At 40.1% G+C, this 23,473-nt stretch overlaps 1 protein-coding gene across 1 annotated transcript in view; it reads right to left on the bottom strand.

Moving 5' to 3' along the window:
* AFF2 (ALF transcription elongation factor 2) overlaps positions 1 to 23,473 on the bottom strand; it is a 260,919-nt gene that overhangs the window by 140,259 nt on the left and 97,187 nt on the right. The window contains exon 4 of the mRNA XM_074147510.1: positions 14,030 to 14,074. Within this exon, the coding sequence (XP_074003611.1) occupies positions 14,030 to 14,074 (45 nt within the window). The remainder of the gene's footprint in view (positions 1 to 14,029; positions 14,075 to 23,473) is intronic.

Genomic DNA, 23,473 nt, shown 5'->3' with positions numbered 1-23,473 from the left:
TTGTTCCATCCATCCTGAGCTTCACAAGCAAAAAAGCATGTCTTGAATCGCCTGTTTTCTTCTCTGAAACTTAGGGTTCACACCAAGAGGAGAGCAGAACTATAATTTACAGTTACAAAACAAGACTGCACCTACCCTGAGGCACTCCACTGTGCACTTTTATACAATACATTACACCATCTCCTTTACATTGCCAGATGTAATCAATTCATGTTTTTTTTCATACAAAATACTACAGTGAATTATGTAGTCACATGACAAGACCTTATCCATGTAATTTTTTACAAAATGCATTTAATTTCTGGAGCCACTTATGCCAAAGACATGAAAAAATAAAATCCCTATATTCGGTATCAGGCAAAATTAAATTACTAAACTAAACTTCTCGTTCTGTAAGCTTAGCACCGAAACTATTTAAATTTTACATTCTGCACTAAGCTTTAGACCCATGTAACCAGCTTATAACCCACATCCTGAAATATGATGAAACTGAGCCTAAAGATCATCAGGAATTTGAAAGCATCAACTTGTGCTGGAAGACACTAGCTTTAGTCTTAAAACAGGAGCATCAATTATCTGAAATAGCATATAGGGGGAAATTAAGAAACCAGGTTAGGCAACTTATTTGAGTTTAAAGCTGAATTCTTTTGCATAAGCCATTATTTGCTTTTATTAAAATTGGACTCCAAATTGCTACTCACCAAAGACAAAGAAATGAAGCTACCACACACTGCTGTACAATACACATTGAAATCTTTTACAAAAGCTGTTTTTTTGCCTTCAAAACCAAGACTCTGCCAGATCTCTTTTATTCTGCTTACCACACAAGCAGTATTGCAGCATGGGTTTTCCTGAGTGGGTGTGCCAGGGTAGCATTTCTTTTTAATGTTGAGTGTTTCCCTCTTACATAGTTTCCTCAGCCCCGCAACTGTACTGCCATTAGCGGCAATGGGCTGAGGCAAAGACACAGTGAAGACTTAGAAAAGCTCAAACCTGTCCTTAGAGAGGCTGTACTTTTTCACCATTTCCTTTTCTTCATCTATGTGATGGTCTCCCTACTACTTGTCCCAGTTGAAAACTTGCTTCTCCCTTAGTGTATGAAGAATGCACTCTCCTCTACGGAATATGATTATCTTCCCAGTGCCTACATCAGAGACTATGAATGCTTTGAGGGCAAACACTGTCTCAACTTTTTGTCTTATGCAATGCCTAGGGCAGTGGTGGAACTTCTGAATATTGGCTGGAAAGTGGGAACAGTGAATACTGGCTGGAAAATCCTGGGCGGACAACATAGCTAGCTTGATCAGCATTCAGCAAGTCCTGGATGGACAGAAAACTTTAAACTGAAGCCTGATCATTGGATCATCTAATTTGGCACCCTGTTTTTTCGTAAGGTTAAAAGCTCAGCATGTTAGCCAAAAAATATACTACGGGTTCTGGCCTATAACAGAGAGGGAGAGTCCTTGCTGCCTCTCACATTCAACCCTTTAATTCTCTTCTTGTACAGAAAGACCTAAGCAGCCACCTGAAAACCTATCATGTGACCTGGCATTTATTATAGTAATTTTAGCCTTTGGAAAAGAACAAACATTTCAGTCTGGATTTCCTTTTCCTCACTTTTGCCTTGAAGCAGGTCTGTTTCTGCATCTGTGTGTCCTGTAAATCATGCCAGCACTCCCCTTTGATCCGCTCCTGCTAAGCAAACAGGTGTAGGGAAAATGGATGGATGTTATAGAAGATGTTTTGATACAACGTATACTTTTTTGGCATGTCAGCCTTACCCACATAAGCCAGCTTAAAGAGTAAAGAAAACCGAAGCCAAAACATGCTGAGGTCTTTTTTGATCTCCCTTAAGGTATGGAGGCTTCAGAGTATTTCTGGTAGACAGATTCCCACTGTCACATGCATGCATTTGATTCCTCATTTCCCAGCTCGTTCTTTCTTACAAAGCTAGTAAGTCTGAGGTTGGAAACATTAAATACTCAGAACTGCCACTAAGACATATGACAGCTGAGGATGGCTAGTCCCACACAGAGCAGTCCTAACGTCTGAAATCAACATGTTCAGCTATATACCAGATTAATATATCCTGCTCCCATGCCTGCATTTTTTAAAACCTTCTGACAACAAACTCATTGAAACAAACTAACTCCTAAAAATCAGGCTGAAAAAGGGCAAAGTCCATAACCTTCCTGTCTCCAAACACTATACTGCTTTTTTTTCCCACAGGAAAACCAGCGAATAGGACACAAAAGCCACAGCACTAAAGTGCAGTTTGTTGCTCCAGCATTTAAAAATTATATATCTACATTACTAGACGATGACATGTACTGTCTTTGTTGCTTCTAGATGGACAAAAAGGAATAGCAAACTGTTCATTAGTAATAGTTTATCAGGGGTCATATGAGCAATCTGAAACAAACTTGGAACAAGCCCAAGAAAAGACCACCCAGCAGACCCACGGCTGCTAGTCAGCTCTAAGCAGTTAGTGCTATTTGCAACTCCAGCTGGTGTCAAACACTGACAATTACCAGTTAATCATACAAAGACAAACTAGAATAATCCTGCCAAAGAATTTATTATTTTTTTTTTAATACAAAGTTTAATGTATTATCACGTTCAAGCAATTCCTAAAAGGAGTTGTTGATCTCACTTTGCTGGAGAGATACAAAGGCTAGATGCAGTAACGTGGCATTTCTTTTGAAGGGTAACTTGTGTTATAAGTGAAAGACACTACAGAATGACAATGCTGCAGCAGAAGGAGACAGAATGATACATTTAGTCAAATTCCCAGTCTAAGCCTTTTCAAAGAGCAGAAGCAGTCAGTATAACATTCCTCAGGGTTCCTGTATCCTTTCAAACATGATAGCTTTCTTGTAGTTTACACTTATCATATTAAGAAAAATGGTAATGAGGAGATCATGACAACTTCTTTTAAAAGCAACAATGACTCAATTGCCAAGGAAAAAAGGAGTGATAACTATTTTCATGGAAAGAAGCCTCCAGTGAACGCCTCACTGTTGAAGATGTGTTCTTTGTTTTTGTCTGAACTCAGGAATGACAAGGAGGTGCTCTTCAAAAAAATCTGAGCACCAGTTTTCATTTCATTGGTACAACACTCCTTTTTTCCGATAAACTGCAGCTCAGACCTCTTGCTGAAAAGATTAGGGACTCAAGAGGTTAGAAATGATAAAATAGTGGAATAAGTTGGAAGGGATTAATTGGCTTGATTTAAAAAAAAATAAAAAGCCACTCCTGGGAATGTTCTCCTACAAACTAAACATCAAGTCTTTTTTCTGAAGCTCAGAAGAATATTTTTAAAGGTTACTGTATCTTGGGGTACGCAAAACCCATACTCTTTAGCAGGATATACCCATGGCAAATAAATTAATGAACTACAAAGCCCAAAGGGGCCTTTAACACAGTGCTTGTACAATAAATTCCATCAGAAGATCTCAAAGCATTCCTCACAAGAGATCAGTACCCACCATTTTCCAGCTTGGCTCCAAACGTGAAACTTTGCCCATGCCTTAAATCACCCACCCAACCAGCAGCAATTGTAATGAGCACTACCCTGCCCTGTTTTTTCTTTCCCCATTCGCAACCCATGCAAGTCTCCTAAGTCCATGTGTGTCCATATTGTTCCTGTTGCACCCTGCAAAGTACTAATAAGTATTATTTCCACCTCCCCCCCAAAATATTTAGATGCTAATGCTTAGACGTTGCACAGAAATTTTGGAATAGAGGAAATATTTAAAGAAGAGCCATAAACCATTGAGAACAGGCTTTCTGGTGACATCCGTGTCAGAGCCCTGCCCTAGGAGCCCTGGGAGGCAATACAGTAACACTTGCAGCAGGCAGAATAAACACCACATGCAGAATGTTGAACAAACATAAATCTGGGCACTTAGGGCTGAAGTTCAGATTCATGTTTGTAGTCAGTTTTTATCTCTTGCCTCTGAACAATGGTCAACAAACACCTCAACGCCTTGAACTAATAAAACTATCTTCCTTTCTAATACTACAGCCTGACATTTTCTTCAGCTGACTTCTGCAAGGCTGGTTGCCTGTATGAATGCTTTTAAATCAAATAGAAATGTGAGAAATTCCTTGGGAAAATGAAAAAAAAAAAAAAAAAGAGGAAGGGGGAAAAAAAGAAAAGCATTCTGGTCAGATTTTCTAGCTATCCAAAGAAATTCTTACACAGCTGACATAAATCAATGTGGCAGGATCTACAGGCTAATTAAACAAATGTGACAATTTTACTGTGACAATTTGAAAATACTCAAAAGTGCCTCCCATCCACAGTGTGCATTCTTCTCAAATGTGTATTAAAACCCATGTACTGTATTAAGAAATTGAAAGGAACTTACATATTCAATAAAAAACACAATTATAAGCACAATTTGAAATATATGGCTAAAATAGATAGGAAGTTCATAAGATTTCTCAGAACATTAAATTCAATGACATGCTTTCTTTAAAGAAATGTTAGAAATTCTCTATAGAAATGGATAAGCCACAGTATGTAGTGTAATTTTAAATATCTGATTGAGCCTTGCTTTGGCACAATTATAACACCAATAATTCCAGCTGAGGACCTCAATGCATTTTGGTAGCAACTAATTTAACTTCGCAGCACGATGGCAGTGTGGGTGAGGTTCTATTTCCCCATTTCATAGAAGGAGACGCTGTGGAGTGAAGGGGCATCTCAAGGTTATACAGCAGCATTAAAGGCAGGATGTTTTATCCAAGTCTATGTATTCAAACATTTATTGAGAGAATGTTTGAAGAAATGAGAAGATGGGTCATATCAGTCTTTTACTGGCAGCTGTGGTGTATTCTGAAGACTTTGACAGCTGAAACAATCTCCACAGGTAAGAAGGAAGACACCTTCAGGAAGAGCTCCACTGACTATCCTGCATGACAGCCTTAAAGCCCACAGACCAATGACAAGTAGCAAAGACATAACTTGCCCCCACAAAACGGTGGCTTCCAGAAGTACTCTCCCTAACAGAATATGGAATAATTTGAACTTAAACCAGATGATGACTGCAAGACCACCTTCCCATGTTAGGCTGGTTTCACAAACCCCATGGGGGCTGGCAAGGCTGGGAGTGTGTCATCACATGACTCCTCCAAAGGAACTGTCCACCTGCTCGTCCAGGGGGTCTCTCAGGAAGAAGTACTACTTGGCCCCTAACTCAGTTAGTTTCTGTATTTTCACTTTAAGAAGAAGAGATTAGGAGTGGCCTGGTTTAAATTTAGACCGCAGTACATGAAGAAAATGTCAACAAATATTCCTGGTATCTACTGTTAACAGAACACTTCCACCCATCTCCTCTGAGAGTAACAATGAGATTCAAAGTTGTAACTTTGAGTTTACTACAGGTGTCATTTTCGTCATGTTTTATTTCCTTTCCTTCTAAGAGCACAAGAGCAGTGAAGCATCAAAGGTTGCAACATGCAGGGTATAGTTATGGCAGAGAAACTGAACATGCCTCAAGTATCTGGCCCCTTTTTTTTCCATGTTTTGTTCATTTATCTGGTTCTTTCCTAGCCATCAACTAATTTTTTTAGGTTTTGATTGTTATGGCCAGCTGAAACTAAAGAGAATTTCTTGAAACTCTTCTGGAAGTTTCATTTAGTTACATCTTCCAGCCCTGTCTTCCCTTGGATGCTGCAAATCTGTTTAGCCTTTTCCTAGCTCTTGTTTCTCTTGACTAACCACGTCCAACTTAACCTGCATGGGTTCCATCAGCTTCTTCAGAAGTGCTGACTTATGGGGGGGCTTCCCACCAGGACTTAAAAGCTGCAACACTTGCCCTCAGGGCTGCAAAAATGGCACCCTTCTCTTTTGTGAGATAGAGCTACAGAAGATGCTATAGACTTTGTTATCTCAAACCAGAATTGTTTCTAAAGCATGCATTCATTTCAGAAAGCCTAACTCGATTTTAATATGTTTTCAACGTCTTCATTCTGTGCCTAAAGCAATTTGTTATGTAGAGTACACATTATTAATCTACTTAAATGAAAGGTAACATTGCTAGCAGTTTAAACACTCAGTGCCTACATTTAACCATGTTTCATTTTGACAGGACAAGATGAAATAACAGAAATGATTAATCTGAGACCAGAGGAATATTCTACCACCTATATTTCAAAATAGGACTAGATTTTTTTGTTTAATACTTTGGCAGTAAGATGTGTAAGTGGCGTATAGGAGCTTCAGATGGCTTTTCTGCTTGACCCCACTGCGTACTGTGCCAGGAGTTGTTACCAGTCATTTTGGACTCGGCAACAGTACTCCAGGACAGACACACAACAGACTCTGACGTTCCTAACCATGTTTTTATGCAACATAAATTAGTTCAGCCCACAAGGTCCTTAAGGGAGGATAACTGGTACAGCTAGAGCCAAACACTATAACAATGTAGAAATGTTTAAAGTTTTCCATCGAGTTCAGCACTTGGAGCCTTTTTTGTTCATGGGAGCATACAAAAGGTCAAAGTTGATCTGACATCCCAAGATTCCTTGGGTCTGTTTTCTCTCACACTTTCACTCAAAGATAAGGGAGTTACTCTTTATTTACAATGATGAAAAGGGACGGGAAGTCAGGTCCCATGGGTCTGCAAATCTGGAGTAGGAATCTTAGTTTTATGATACTCTCCACTCAACTATAAGATCCCATTAACTTGTTTTCCCACATTATTTGTCTCTTTCCCTTCCAGTTATTTCTGGAACTATGAAACTTAGAGGTATTCAAAAAACTAGTATATGAAGTGACCAAAACTTATAAGGGCCACAGAGGGTGCACCTGATATTCTGCAGAAGTTGCAAAACTTATTATTTTTTCCTCCAAGACAATGATTTTGCTGGAATGACTTTCTTGTTTGAATTGGCTTTAAAAAAAGTATTTTTTATATTCTCATAAAATATCATTATTTTTATCATAAGAGATTACTGAATCAGAGTGAGGATGCTGAGCGTGTAACGTTGCACTACATGGTGGATCATTTTTGAGGGGCAAATGAGGAAGGAAACTAAAAGTGTTGTTTTGGTAAAAAAAAAGAGGTGCGGAAGAGCTTAGAAAACAGGTAAGAATTAACACTTTTCCATTTAGTTATTAATCCTCAAGACAGTGCTTTCATTCTCTTCAGGAGCAGTAATATGTGTCCCAACTCTTGTGATGTCAGCTCACTTTAGGGTAATTTTAGTTGCAATGGTAAATCTGGCAATGATAGCAGAATTACATAATATTACTGAAATCAGCAACATTTCAATTTGGCAGTAGAAAAATATACATTAAAATATTATGGTTAAGGAGATAAGAAAACAGAATTGAATAGGGAGTTCGAAATAGGTGCACTGCAATCTTTCTCTCTTTTCCTGAATACCTTTTGTAATCTTTTTTTATTGTTACAGTGTAGACAGGCTGCAATAGACCCACATAATGATCAGATTTTACATTTCAAAGTTCTTTGCTAAATAATTTCTTTAATACTGCTACAAAAATAAAACCTTTATTTGATAAATGTACCTGCAGGCTGGAATCAGACCTTGCTTGTCTGTCCTGACAAAGGTCTAATCTTTTGCTGCCTTACATCTTGAAGAGGCATTTATCCCTATAACAGGCAGGTACAAAACACCACCTTTCGAATACAGGAAACACTGCACACCCACATGCATTTGTCAGATCAGACAGCCAACCTTTTCTCCCCGTCACCTCCCCAACAGCGTGAAGTCTACTTTGCGCTGATCTGGCAGCTCAAAGCAGATTTATAGTATATATCTACATCACAAGTGAACTCCTCTCATACCTAACCTGTGCCGTGCCAGCCGTGTGACGGGGGCCCACAAAACCAACCGCACAAGCGAAGTACTTGAGCATTGACTCTTGCCAACCTCCTACTCAGCTAGCGTAAAGTTAGCTCTGAGTTTTCTACATTAAGTACCTTCAAGTTAATATAGACAGCTTTGGGGTAATGCTCCTGAGGTGTCTTTCTCATGGGTGGCACCATAATGTCACTGTAAAGGTGAATGACCAAAAATTTTAATAATCCTGTTTTGCTGCATTTAGGTGTAACTCACAGTGGCCAAGACGAACTTTCGTGTTAAGTGTCTGCTCTAGACTGGGAAGACCCAAGCCTGCATTCTCCAACTCCCAAAGGGCCTTTTGCACTTCAAGCCTACACCAGGCTGCCCTCAAATGACCCCAACAGTTGTTCTCACCGTGCCTGTGTGTAATCAGCTGGACAATGCACAAAACGCTGGGAAAAGCATTTGTACTTTTCTTCTGACCTTCCTGGAATTCTTGCTGAAAGCTTGTGGTGGTACTGAGACAAGAATTGAGCTGATCACCTACCAAACCAGGAATGAGCTGTTCTCAAAGAACTACTTGGCATTTCCATTTTCTGGAGTGAGACTACATCTGGAGAGTCATCAGAGCAAAGGAGTAGTTGCTGCTTTTATGTACACCTAAAGTAATGCAGGGGTAACTCCTTTTTATTTAATAACAGCAGCAGCAACAGAAAGTGGAGCTGCTGCCAATTTATACCAGCGTGGGAGGAAGAAGAATTCAATGAACTCAAATGAGATCAGAGGTCAGCGGAATTACCCCTTGATTCATTTTGATGTGAGAGCAGAAACTGGTTCTGCCTCCATAGAGAAAATGCTGATAAAAAGCTGAAAATGCAATGGCTTGGAAATTGCTAAGCAATTAATTGGTTTTATCCATCCAAATCTTCATGTACATAAGCAAAATCTAAAGAAAAAAAACCCCAACCATACAGTTGTAACACATTGCCTTTTTCAAAGCAGGCTATTACCCGTTCCTTACACGCTTCCAAAAGCTGCACGCCAGATGAGGGACAAAGGCCACAGATACACATTTACACGTGGGTTAACTTTTCAATCCATTTTTTCATTTCAATAGAAATAATAAATCACCTTATCCTGGAGAAAGAAGCAGCTTGACACAAAACATACGGTGCTGGGCTATTTTTATAGCACACCTAAGACATATAGGGATTCATTTATTTACTCAGCTATTTAAAAGTGGCTACTCTTACTCATTCTCTGGACAGCTAAATGCCAGGTTGCTAAGTTACTGTTACTTGACATCATCTCCTCCCCAACGTGTTCCCACATTTGACAGGTTCACATGATTTACTAGGCCAGTCAGCTCGTTATTCACTTGTCCAATGACGTCTGGATAATCATTTTAAATTCACATCATGTCCTCCCCAGCAAGCCCCCAGATTCCACATGAAAATATTTAAACTGCCTGTCAGCTACTAAGTGCATTTGTAACCACACTGGACAGCATACCTGTATTTTTCAAATTACAATTATTATAATTAGGTTTAGCATCATTCTTCAATGTTGGTTTGTATTTTAGAAGAGAAAACAATTACTTAGGGGCAAATAATGGGCTATATCTGTAACAGTCTAATTTTGCTCTGTGAACAGCTCACCTCAGCTATGGATGATACATATTAAATCCATTAGTGCTTTCAATTGGCATGAGGAAGGTAATACTACACATAATTTGCCCAGTCAAGGGCATTTTCACCTGCTGATCAATTTACATATTCTCCAATGTCATTAGACATGAGCTAGACATCAGAAGAATAGAAGACCATACAAATTATAGACTTTGCTCATTTAACTCCAGTCATTTCTATACTAATTACAATCTGAATTATATTTAGGATTTGTTTTGCTTCCAGACTAGAAAGCTTTTAATTAATATCACAGCTGTCCACATAACATCAGAAGTCCATCTAGCTACTTGATGCCTTACTACAGTGAATATGCACCTACAAGAATTCTTTTGTTCCTCTAAGCAGGGACAGATTTTTAGACAGAAGTGCCTGCCCAGATGGTTTGCAACACAGACACAAAAGCTTTATGTGTACAGACCAGAGCCTCACTTCTGTGGGATTACGGCTAATCGATTGCCTAAACACCTAGTGCAAAGCTTCAATTCACATTACAACTCCTCAAGAAAATTTAGTTATATAAAATTTCCTTTCTTTCCCATGTAATGATGTGTGCTTATCACCTCCTTACCCAGAGGAGACCAGTGCTAAGGGAGGTCCCTTCTGTTGCTCTTCATAGGCAGAAGAAGTATCGCTGCTCGTTCACACTCAGTGTCACACTGACACAGCCCCCTACGCCTGGACCAGCACGAGGGTTCACATCACACGCAATGACAGCAAGGGACACCGATGTAAAGCGCTGGTACAAGTGGCACAAGTAACAGCTTTAGAACATTGGTTTAAAATGTCAGTTCTCCCACCCCATCTGCACTTTGTATCACAACATTTCAATGAACTCATTTTTCAATGGCTGCACATAGCAAGTGACAACTTAATTTAAATCCATATTAATAAAATGTGAATTACATACACACACTGTTGATTGCCTGTCTTCCATGTTATCTGCACTTTCAAAGACATTATGTAGATTTAAAAAAATAAGTCACATTTTGAAACAGAAAAAAGGGCACAGACCACCAGTATATTTACCTTCACCCTTCAATTTGGTATTAGCAACCTGTATTAAATGCAAGTCTCTTGTACTACCTTTACAGCTTGCCCTTAGTTGTACAGAGATATTTTTATTATTATGATTATTATTATTAACCACCTTCTCAGCCATCCTGGTTAGAAGAGCAAAATCAACAGGGGACTGGTCTGCCATTAACCTTTGGTTGCAGTATCAGGAACAGTCCTTAAAGCATTTACACAAGATGACATAAGTGGCTAAGTGTTTCAGGAAATCTGAAGGACTGTGAATTTTTGTCTCTGAAGACTCAGGGGTCTGAACAGACTCAAGACCTTTCCCCTCACTCGGTTGGAAATTTGTGACCATAAACTCAATTAATTTTTTTTTCTAGGGAAAAAAAAAAAAAAAGACGACAGAGATTAGGGATTGCAAACCTCTACAATTACAAACCCCATTAATCAAGTTCAGCTTGAAAAAAGAGCTCTGTAAAATCAGAGGTCACAGATCTTAGCTTGGGTGCCTCTTCCTTGCAAACTCTAGCAAAAAAACCTACAAGAGTTACTGTGTCTTTCTAAGGGTTGAAACTGAATTAAGTCACTTAACTCCCTCACTTAAAACAAAACAAACAAAAAAAAAAGGCAAAAAAGCCAACTTCAAGGCATGAAATGCTCTCAGGGAAGACAGGCTGGGCCGGGACACAGCAGGCGGCAGCACCCTTCTTCCAGCACTTTGGGGCCCACAGCTCGGCAGTGGACACAGCCCAGAGCAGAAATTGCCAGTTGTTGCCAAAGGTCTGGTTGGTCCAAATGCACAGTATTACACCCCCATCTGTCTGTCTTCGGGACTCAACTGTCTTGTAATCCGTTGTGTTTACCTCTGCAACATCCCTGACATGACAGAAATGTTAATGGCCTATTTTTTGACCCGGGGAAGCTCCATCAGGGAGCTGAGGCCCACACTCTTCTGAGCCTACTTACATGGCCCCAAAAGGACAGAAAAGTGTCACTCAGGGCTAGGAACTTAATCCAGGTTCTCAAAACACAAATCGCTGCTGAAACCAAGGGTCATCCTTTCATCTGACACGAGCAGCCTAAATCTCCTGATACAGGGCTTCCACGGGGAGCCTGAAGACTGGATTTTGACCACCGCTGGGCATCAGAACACGATGTACTTATTTTCTCTCCATTGCCTATCGTGGTGAATATGATACTCTGCATGCAGCCAAAATACACTTCCCACTAGCTTCTTCTGCATTATAAATTTGAGAAGAACAAAGTCATTGACAAAACTCAGGTACTTCTACTTCCAGGTTTGCTTCAGCACCATACAAAGTTGAAAACCCAACACACTGCCACTGACGGCAACCAATTGGGACTGGGGTTTGCTGAGCCTTTCATGGGCAGCCCCAGAAGCGGCTGTGATCTGTTGCTTTCATAGACTCAGGGCTTTGCTGGCAGCCCGCCGCCTGTTTGCAGACGGGTTACAAGAGACAGGTTACAGCCTGTCAGTGCCAGAGCTGCCTAATGCCATGCTGATGGCACACTAAGCCACCCTCACCATGTAACAGCACACAAACCTACCCGCCGCACATGTGGTGAGGGAGCGTGCAGACAAACCCCAGACAAACCATGGCCGAGGTTCCCATAGCTGCTCCCAGGCGTGGGCAGTTCCATATGCTCAAGGTGGCTCTCAGCTATGCCTGCAGCTGCAGCCAACAGGTTTGCTCCATTGCTGGATGCCAAGGCTGGGCACCAGGGGTGCCTCCAGGCATCTGTACCCAGCAGTCAAGAAAGATCTGCCGGTTTGTATCCCTTTTTTGGGTGCCCATTACACGCCCTTGTAAGACAGATCCCCAGATATGTGGAAACCTGCCAAACCCCTGCTGTGTCCACCCCCCCGAGTTGAACAGCCTACAGGTGGCAGGAGGTGCTGCTGTGGCCACAGGGACTCTGCAGTTCATCCCCATCCTCTGAAGACAACAGAAAGTCCTGCACCTATCTCAGCAGGTTTCAGAAGGGAGCCCAGGATACTCTGCCTCTGCTGACTCAAATTACAGTCATGGGGTAGGAAACAGGATAACTTCCTCTTGATTAGAAAAAAGACATTTCTGCTTCCTGTGATTTATATACACTGTTCCCACATTAAAACTGTCACCTGGATGACTGATTCCTGAAATTTGCTACATCACATTTCCTTTTGATGCTGTTTACTGAAAACAACTGCTTTCCCCAGCTAACAAGTCATTCATTCCAACTACAGTAATGAACCTAATTGAAATATATAAACAGGGGAAGAAGACATTTAAAATGTACTAAGTATTTAGCACTGCCTTTCAACACTTTCTTTGCTTTAGCTCCCTTAGTGCTCTATGGGTAATAAACCCCTGCTCACTTTGAAGGTTGAAACTAAATTTTATTTATTTCCTTGCATTCGTTGCTGCTGGGTGCACACACAGATGCATACATCCCCGTTACTGCAGGTCTGCATGTGCATGCTTGCCTGCTGGTTCAACATACTTCTGCAGGAACACTGGCAACCTGTAAGGACATCAACAGCATCCCAAGATAATGTGCATACACAAAACAGGAGCAAGTTTCCCAAACAATTTAACTCCTGATTGCAATGAATACTGAGAAGCCTATTTTATTTTATAGGCAGAAATAAGTCTATGTCTTTACAAGCAAGCTGGAACAACTGCTACACACGATTTCAGGTCTGGGTTAGTTTGGGGCCATTTCTCCTAGTGATATGGATATGGCAGGCACAAATTCCCACTAAAATTTTATCCTCTCTACACCAAAGCCCAGCAGGTTGGCTGGCAATCCCAGAGAGGTATCTCTGAAAGATGAGAAACTCAAACCATGAGGATAAAATCCCAGATAGGGACTAGTGGGTTGCAAACCTGCCTCCAGAAAAATCTCACTGCCAACAGGGACCCCAAAGTTGGGGTGTCTGAGGAAAAGCCCATTACTTTGACAGATTTACACATATTAAACTTGTTGCGCACATTCCCCTTTTTCTTGTTATATGATCTTGTTGCAATTAAGCCATGCTCTGTTTTAATTTTTTGTATTTAACAACTGACTATATCTCCCAGAAAAAAATGTCTGTAGGTCTTCTACAAAACCATGAACGATGAGCAACTGTGGTTCAGGAAAAGAAGGAGTAAGACTGTAGGTCAGTCTGTGAGCGGGAGAATTAAGGAAACTCCACCTCAGGGTAGGACAGAAATGCGTCCTGGAGAGACTCACAGAGACCAAGACCTTAAATAAGAACAGGAACGTGTGTAAATCCTGACCGAGACAAACTGGCAGAAGCAGAGTATCAGATGAACTGACCTTACTCACTAAGGAGCACCCTGGGCCTACCACTTGGCCATGTCTCTTTAATACAGACCCACTAATATGTGATTATTTAACTACAGTGTTAAAGACAGCCATATAACCTTTCTCCATGAAAGATGAAATAACAGCACTACAATTATACAAAAGATACAAAAGCAAAGGGTATTACTCACCCGTAATATTTCTTCCACACAGCTGGAGTCATTGGGAAGGGTGACCTAGGTTTAAAGAAAAAAAGAAATGTTTAGTCAGGTGCTGCATGCAAAGTTTAGTGACTACAACCACACAGGTGAACAGCTAACCAGCAACTGCCTCTGTTTGAAGACTGCTGTAACCACACTTGCTGCCTACCAAATTTCCCAGTTCAGATCAACATAAATCATCAGCAGGACCCATTTTGTCAAAAGTTGTTTTTTTTTTCTTCCGCACTGCTTTGTGCTACTTACAACACTTTTGAAGCAATAAAGTACTCTGATTTCCTCACAGTTGAGAACTGGCACTAGAATTGCCTGAAACTTCTGTAATTGAAGAAGATCCCACTGTTACTCCTATCAGCAGCCTTCAGAGAGAAGGCGAGGTTTGGTTTAACTTGCCGCATGCTGCAGCGAAGGACAGAGGTGATAACAGTTAGGAGAAAGCTGTTATCATCAACTATCTTATCCTACAGCTTAATAGGCTAACAGCCAAGACAGCTCTTAAAACTTAAACATATACTGTAGTAAAATACTGGTTGGACTCTAAGGGTGGCTGCTGATTTTGTTGTCCCTCACTTCATCAGGCCGTTGCAGGTTAAGTGTCCTTTGAAGACTGAACAGCACACAAGGATTCGCCTCAAGAGGCTTGACAGGTATTCCTTCTCCTCTTAGAAAGATGTGATACATTTATGCACACAATCATACCCATGCACACACACAGCGGTGCCCTTAACGTCTTCCAATTGAAAATACTCGTTTAAATGGTACTTACAACATTTGCCACAATCCCTCATTCCAAGGACATGAAAGAGCACAAAACCTCTAAATACTGTGAACATTTACATAAACAACAGGCAGACACGACCCTCATATACAACCATTTTGTAGCACCTGCAGGTAGTTATGATGGGTTCTTGTCATGGGGTACAGCTGAAGAGGAAGTGACAATGTTCAGGAAGGTACCAAAAAAACAGGTAAGTGCTTCATACCATAAATATTCAGTGAGACTTTTCTGCCTGACGCTTCTACTTTATTGCCCTTGGTAACTAGTTTGGTAAAAGACACTCATGACTAAACTTAATCCCCATCATCCTAATCTGCTATAGAGTTTGACCGAAAGCACTGACCATGGCTTTCCTCCTGTATTTCAGCCAGCACTAAGCTTTAAGAATAAATCCACACAGCTGCAGAAGTCGAAGACCAGAAAGACCTATTAGATCACCAAGTTCATGCTCTGCTAAGGTAGCACGTTTTCCCCATATCTTCTAGAACTGTGGCTAGTCTGACCCAAAAACTGTAGGGAAACGGGTGTCCCACCCCTTCCCTTAATAAAACGTGGAGGAATGTTGTAAATTATTTGGCACGTATTTGTGATAATTGTTAAAATTTTGCTTTCAGTGTCACCTCAGCCTTTTTGTAGAGCTCTTCCCACTACTTTAATTCTTCACTTCCCTTCACACTTACACCATGCACAGACATATGAAATTACACTCCCCTTTTCTCAAATGCTGTATGTTCAACTTTTACCTTCTTCCCTGATAAACAAGATTTTCCATCCCTTTGATTTATTTAATCACTGTTCTCTGAATTTCCAACAGTTCATCAATACATTGGTAAAGTACTCAAATGAATAGGACTACACTGCAGGGATATTAGTGATTTTTATCTACTTCAGCAACTATAGATCATAATTTTCAGTTAAAAACATTCAGCTGACCAAAAAAAGAACCTTACCTTTTGTCCCGAGTACTCAGCTCAAATTCTACCTGACAAACCTAGGCTGAGAACTTCCAGTGGATGGTCAGCACTACCTGCAGCAGGCAGGCAGTCCACCCTCATACTGCACGACTTGATATTCCAGCACTTCATTCGCCTTCCTTCATGCCTCCACTTTCCACTTAAATCACTTTTTCCCCTCTCAATACCTGTAAATTCTTTGCTAATCTGTACTTTCCACACCTCATACTAACTCCCCATTCAGAGAGGCATGTAGTTAACTTTAACCAAAAGATCAGCCACATGGGTATTACTGCAACGTGCAGTGGGATAGTGGGAGTACATATGTCTCTAATACACTCCTGATTTTTTTCATTGAAAAATTAGTATGTTGGAATACGAGAAAACAAAACAACTACTTCCCAAATAAGCTTGCAGTGTACACACCAACCACAAAATCTCTCGTAGCAGTAACAGAAGCAGCCCAAAAGCCAGCCCAGTGAGTCAGACCAGGAAGAGTGAGAGCAGCAGAGATACAGAAGTCCTCTCTTTATTTAACAACCCTCCCTGCCATCACACATGCCATTTTCAATGGTTAGCCGAGACACTATGTGTATTTCTTTGTTTAGAAATGTCATAATTGTGATAATTGTGTCCCTGACTATTAACACAGGGCAGAGCGTGTTCTTACTTGTTTCACAGTCCTCTCCCAATTCACAGCCCTGTTTATGTTACTTCAGAACTAATGATGATAATAACAATAAACATACCATTTTACTTTAATAAAGCCCACTATATATTATGCAATCACAACCAGCTTCTGCTGGCAGCACTTGCTAATAACTTTAAATGCTCATGCATCAATTTAATTGTGTTAATGGCAAAGAAGAGATTTTAATGGCTTGACAGAACTTTTGTTCCCCTTGGCATTGCTTTGTTTTGAATCACTGGTATTAAAGTAATGCAAGATGTCAAAGTGCTGTGATTGTCATATAGGGAGATCCAAGTAGGAGCTTGCACAAAGAGGAAAACATTTAGATTGATGCAAACATTAAAGGAATAATTATTACAACATGGCTATCAGAGAAAAGATCAATGTAAGTCTTTCAGTACATTACTATTAATGGATTTCTAAAGAAATGAGACCATTTTTCTAAATTCGTGCTATAGTTGCACATTCTAAGAGACTTGAAAGGCACAGATCTATCCAGCCTGTCCTGCAGAAAAAAAGGAAAAAAACAACCTCTCAACCTTTCAAAGTGTGAATCAAAAATTACAAGTTTAATTGTCCATAAACACTCGCTCTCATCTAACAAGTGCAAGGAGGCCCACACAGCACACCACGGCATCCAAGCATAGGTTCATCAGGACAGAATGAAACAGAGCAGACACAATATTCATCACCACCTCAAGTACTCATGCTATAACAAATTGTCATTAGAATTGCCATTAATAAAATGCCACATTCCTCCTGTAATTTAGTCAAGATTGGACATCCATCCCATACTACTACTTTCCTAATCTAATAAAAATCAAGTAGCTTAGGACCCACTATATGACTCTCCACCCCCTCTCATTTTCAGCTTTCGTCAGTCATCAGATTCTAAAAAGGAGGGCACAGTTGCATTTGTGCACACTTTTGGTGCTTTTCTTCCTTTGTGAGCAGCCCAGTTGAACTCAGCCCAAAGGACAGATTCCAGGAATTTGGCTTCTGTAAGAGCAAGTAGTTGCATTTCACATCATGAGCTCTTCTCTCCGCCGGCAGCGCACTCCTGAACCTCATACCAGTGAATATTACAGAAGCTGCAGACAGATGTCCTGAGGTAATAAAACTTCAATCAAAGCAAAAAGATTTCACAACAGCTACATGCTACACTGAACTCATCTTCCAATTTCATTTTAATCTGGCAGAACTCTTTTGCATCAAAACACTTCATGTTTACTTTTAAACATTGCTTGCCAAAAAGAAAAGAAAAAAAAAAAGAAAGAAGAAAAAAGGAAAGGTCAGATGGTCAAAATATTCCACCTAATACAAGTCAGTATTATAAGGCTCTTCACATTTCGGTCTCACGAGAGAGAACGGAACTTAAATGATGTGGAACCAAAGGTTTAATGTATGGCTTGGATGGCTCAGTGCTAAACTTTAAAGAGAGAGAAGGAGGGCAGAAATCAAAGAGTGAGGGAATAGCTGCCTTTAATGTTATGCAGATCAAATGACATTGGGTGAATGGTTACAATATCTGATGAGTCATGTTGATCTAACCTTCCATTTATTCATTCAACAGTTCCTTGACCACTCTTACCTCCTGGACAATTTATAACCTGCATGAGATCAGATTTTGGTTTTGCAGCACAGAAAAATCATATAAAGTCTCTTTTCCCTGTAATTTACATCCAACAGCAGGCATTATTCAGAAATGTTAGCAACAAAATCTTCCAACAGACTTGTCAGAATAGTTCTGAAAATTCAAATGCAGTGTCAGAAAGCAGAAATACACAATGAGTAACGTCTTTGCCAGAACCGACCGACTACATTTTCATCTGGATAAACTGTTCGTGAACAATCCCCCTGGCTTTATTGATGCACAATTGGCATTCAACAAGTAATCTCTTCTTCCTGTCTTTGTTTTATTGGAAAGATAAATGTAGCACGTTAAATGAGTGTAGGAACCCACTCTCATCTCTTGCATATGAGCATCTATGTGCTTATACATCAAGAGCTCAGCTTTCATTGTCATCTCCTTTATCAAGGAACCCATGTTGACTCTGGGGAGATGAAGCTCATGCTACTGTTTACTCCTTCGAACACAAATTGATTTTTCACTTGCTAGCATGAAAAGATCCTGTGCATAAGCCTTGATTGATCATTTCCAGTGTGCACTACACAGTGGTAAGAGGAAAACACTTAGAAAAACAGAAGCAGCAAAACCATGACTGTCAGCGGAAGCCTTGTCCTCTGGATGCCTTCAGCTCCTGCCAGGATTCCTATTAACAGAGGGCACTTCTTTTTTTTGATTAATACAAGTGGGAAGTGGATAGGGCAGTACTAAGAATAGCAGGGCTTGCAGATATAAGAGGTTGGACTAGACGACCTTTGAACATCCTTCCAACCTATATGTACGTATGATCCAATTTTTGCAACATGCTCAGTAGAAATCTAAGAAGATGCAATACTTCACCTGCATTTAAACAGAGTATACACCCACGCCTTTCCAACACCAGCTTTCCTTTGATTGCCATCAGTATTTCCTTGCACAGTTAGGCTTCATTTCCCTTCTTCATTCATTCCCTACATCTCTTCTAACTTGCCCCTTTTCAGACAGCAGCCTGCCCCTCAGCTGCCATCTGACCACACATTTCTCCTCCTGAGAAAGACTGTTTCACATTTACTTGAGGTAAACTTCACACCACTGCTCAGAGCCCACTGTTCAAACCTTCTTGGGTTGTTTCACAGCTCATGTTTTTGTCCATTTCCTATCTCGCTAATATTTTGTCCCCAAAGGGTCATTCATGTTAAAGACAGCTGAAATAGATGTCAAACTAATCTCACTAGCTGGGAGGATCTTGCCTCTTCCTTCCTAACTTTAGTGCAAATGGGCACAAATAGGAGCAGCAAAAGAGCGAGGAATGAATATTGCAACCTAAGTGGTATTTTTTTCTGGTGTATTTGATATTCATGAGGTTATCGCCAACATATATTAGGACTGTACATTTAGGGTCTGAAGGAAACTGAATGAAGTCAAACGTGGTGGTATTAAAAAAAAAAAATCCAAAGAAAATTGTTCCCTTGGTATTCAAATACATATATATGTTTTTTCACAAGGTTATTAATTCTCAAGGGAGCCATTTGTGGGTCCCAAATAATGTATATTCACTGTTTTCTTTTAGTACCTCCACCACCCTGGAACCAAAATACCATGAGAAGACTACATTTCCCATTATTTCAACCCCAAAAATATCTCCTGGGGCTTATTAAAAGGTCTGTGAAAATATATACTTTATATATACACAAAAAATTAAGAGAGAGAGAAAGAAAAACTATTGCCTAAACGAAATACAGAGAGCTGCTCCTCTGTTCCCCTTGTACAAATACCGCAGAAGCAGTTGCGTCAAATAGGCATTTACTGCAGAACCTGAAAACAGGAAAAAGTTTTAAGGAGCAGGCCGAGTTAATTAATTTGTTAAGCTAAGACAGCCTGGCTCGCAGTCAGTGCTGCTCTTCCAGTGGTGGATGGAGAAGTTTATGCATCTTCCCTTGAGTAAAGCACATTAACTAGGAAAAACAACTTACTAGTGTGGTCCAAAAAGTGAGTGAATCAGACTCATGCTGACTTTAGTGAACTTCCTAAAAGACCTCTAGTTCAGAAGCCAAAACTGCCCACAATGGGTACCTTCAGTTTCATACAAAAGCCAATGCCTCTAATATGGTCCTCTCTGGTCACCTAAGAGCTAGACAAAACGGTGCAGTTCTACCAGGTTGGGGCACTTGGGCACTAGCCCAGAAATCGGAAGGAATTATAGTTTGATTTCCCTACAATGAATTCAGCTTACAACGACCTCCCAGTCAGAGCAACCCCAACTGCAAGGACAGTGTTTTTTCACTGGCATTTAGTTCTGCTACAGCAACTTTTAAACCAGACTGACCTGAATGTGACAATTATATTTTTCTTGTTCTTCCCAGTGCATGCTGTATTTAGCCCATTTTTTCTTTTTTATTTCTTTGATGTTTTCTTTTAACAATACCATTTCAATGTTGATCAGCACGAAATAGTCTCCATGAAAGCACAATATGCTGATGTTCAATTTAAACTCAATGGTTCTCCATTATTTTCATGCAGCAAATTGCCAAACTCTATTAGAGAGAGAAGCCTGATAAAGTGATCTCTCACTTCAAGGTCTCCTGGGAGTTTTTTAATGTAGGTAAGGCTGCACATTTTACTTATGGAATATTCTGAGTGCAGTATTTCAGAAGCTTCGCATGATGATAATACCAGAGTAACTGGTAATGTCAGTATTCAGCCAGGCTCCAACAGTGGCATTTGCAGTACTTAATTTGTGACCAAAACACTGGCTTGCATAAAGGCTGTTACAACCATTTAGTACTCACAAAGAGCAAGGAAATTTGGAACTTCACATTTTCTTTTTTTCTTTCTTCCTTTATTCCTTCCTTCCTCTCTTTCTGTCCCTCTTCCTCCAATGACTGCAAGTACTTATTTACTTATATAAAATAAGTACCTTTTCTTATATGCCTTGATATTTTCACCTTATTCTGGAAGAGGTTACCTTATACATTTCCATTAAATTGATGATAAAAGGCACCCTGACCTAAAATGCCACCGTGCACTTGTCCACTTGAAACATCAAAGCCTGACTAACAGACTATGCAACCCTCTGGTGCGGTGAGATATATGGTGTGGCAGAAATAAAGATCAAGTGTCTGTTTCTTGTCTTACTTTTACCAGTGTGAGTGAAATCTAACTCCTCTGAAGACAATGAAGCAGTGTAAGTATAAAATGAGTGTGAAGGGAATTTGGCTTCCGAGTCTACTCACCCTCAGTTAGGGGGATGTAAATTAGATGCCATATTTATTCTCAGTGTAACTCTTTGAGTTGAACCTCTTGGAAATAATTCAATATCCCTGTGCTATACAGACACGCCTGTCTAAATTTAATAGAACTTGGAACTGGATCTCCTTTAAATCTATTTCCCATTAGTGGAATTTGGTGCCAGTTCCCAGGACATGCCAGCACGAGAGCGAGCAGCATCAGGCAAGAGTTGTGTAACTTCCTGCTAAAATAGTAGCAAACTCGCCAGGTCAGACCATGGCCTTGGTGACACGGCTGAAACTCCGCTGATGTCAGCGAAGTTGCGTCAGTGTAACCTGAAGCATTATTTGACCTCATGAATTCAGACCATAACATTTCCTTCGAGGCTTTGAGTCTTTTTAAGCATCTATTTACATCTGACAGTACCTTCACTGTAGCTACAGGAATACAGTGGGTCACTGCGCCCGTCACCTGTTCCACTTCTTTTTTTTTTAAAGCAGGTATGAACATCCTCACCGAAAAATATACTCCTGGCTTGAATTTGTACAGAGGTTTGCACAGCTGCAAGGCCAATGCTGGGTCCCAAATTAATTGCTCAGAGCTTGTTTGCAAATTAGTTGTTTTCATATGTCCCTCCACCAGAGTCACAACTCGCAGATCGCATCCTCAGACTGTCTTCAAAACAGAGGACCAGAATTCAAAGGGCAAGGACATGGTCTTGCCCAGGGGGAAACAAAACAAGTATTTTGAAACATCTTAATGTTTAAATACCAACACTACCTGTTAGCATTACCAGTCCACAAAAATACATTTTTTACATAAAATTCAACCAAATAAATGAAATTCCTATATGAAATAAAAGCCATTTTCTTTTTATTATTAATAACAAAATAGCGCAATTTATGATTTTGTCTTTATTGGGATCGGATCCAAATTTAGACTACATTAAGAGCCAGATCTTATGCTCATTAAATAGTAAAACACATGATTATCCCAACTGCCAATGAATGTCATGGTTATCATACAAAAGGGGAGCTAAAAGAACAGGTTTTGGGGACAGTACACAACTTAGAACAAAGAAAATCTGATTTGGAATGGGATCTTTATGGCCTCCCTTTTAGTTACATTTCTAATTAAAATGCTTTGATCTATTAATGCCAAGGGACCCTGCTAAATGTATTCAATGCAGAAGTCGCATACTTTTCCTGAGCTCCCAAAATCTCTTAGATCTGCGTGCACTTATGCTGCGTGCAGTTAAACCGCTCACTAAAATGAAAAGATATCTAAGAATAACTCACTTCCATTAGATTTATAAATCACATTAATTAATTCTACATCTCCAGTGGTGTAGAGACCAAACTCTAATGCGAGATCTAATTAAAGAAAAGGGAAAAAAAAATTGGAATTGAAACACAGAAGTAACTGTTTAGCCTCAAATTAATGAGGCGCTATGCTAAGCAAGAATGTCCATAAATCCCTAATGAGGATTTTAAACACATTAAAACTTCCTAATACAAAGTGTTTGCCTTCCTTTTATCCAATAACAAATAAGCCAATAATTTTCTGCCTCTAAATGACACTATTAACTGTCATGGCATGTTTTATTTGACAAACCCTCCATTCAAATACAGTAAAACCAATTAATTTGCCTGCTGTGAAATGTGTTTCTTGATAGCTTTTATGTGATTTTTCTTCTCAAAGAAATGTAAATAGGAGGTCAATGTAGGTGCCTGATTTCGCTTAAAAATATGCCGCAATAACTATAGATTTTCTAGTCAGTTTGCATTTCAAATGAATTGAAAGATAACCTCCATTTTCAGGTCATCAATCACATAATGGTCTCCTGATAAGTAAACAGTTACAGAGTAATAGTTTTATTACTAGGGAAATGGTCCCATATTTGAGCCGTGATAGTTGCAAAATTACTACTTTGTTCTGTTATAAATAAGGGTTCGCAGTCAGGGTGCGTGGCCTCTCTGCCTTCCCCAGCAGCCGGACGAGGGCTGAGCAGCCCCACCAGCCCCTCTCCTCCGGCTGCGCTCCGCAGCTAAGCTCCACGGCTTTCAAGCGATGAGGACGGCGATGTCTTACCTTTTTCTTTTGGTCAGAAAAATCCCTAGACCAAATAAAAGATAATTCTGTGGTTTCAATGGTCCCCTGG

This window comes from Numenius arquata, chromosome 5 (assembly GCF_964106895.1).
Source record: "Numenius arquata chromosome 5, bNumArq3.hap1.1, whole genome shotgun sequence".
Lineage (NCBI taxonomy): Eukaryota > Metazoa > Chordata > Aves > Charadriiformes > Scolopacidae > Numenius > Numenius arquata.
The sequence above is the reverse complement of the archived record's forward strand: the minus strand, read 5'-3'. Positions and strand labels throughout refer to the sequence as shown.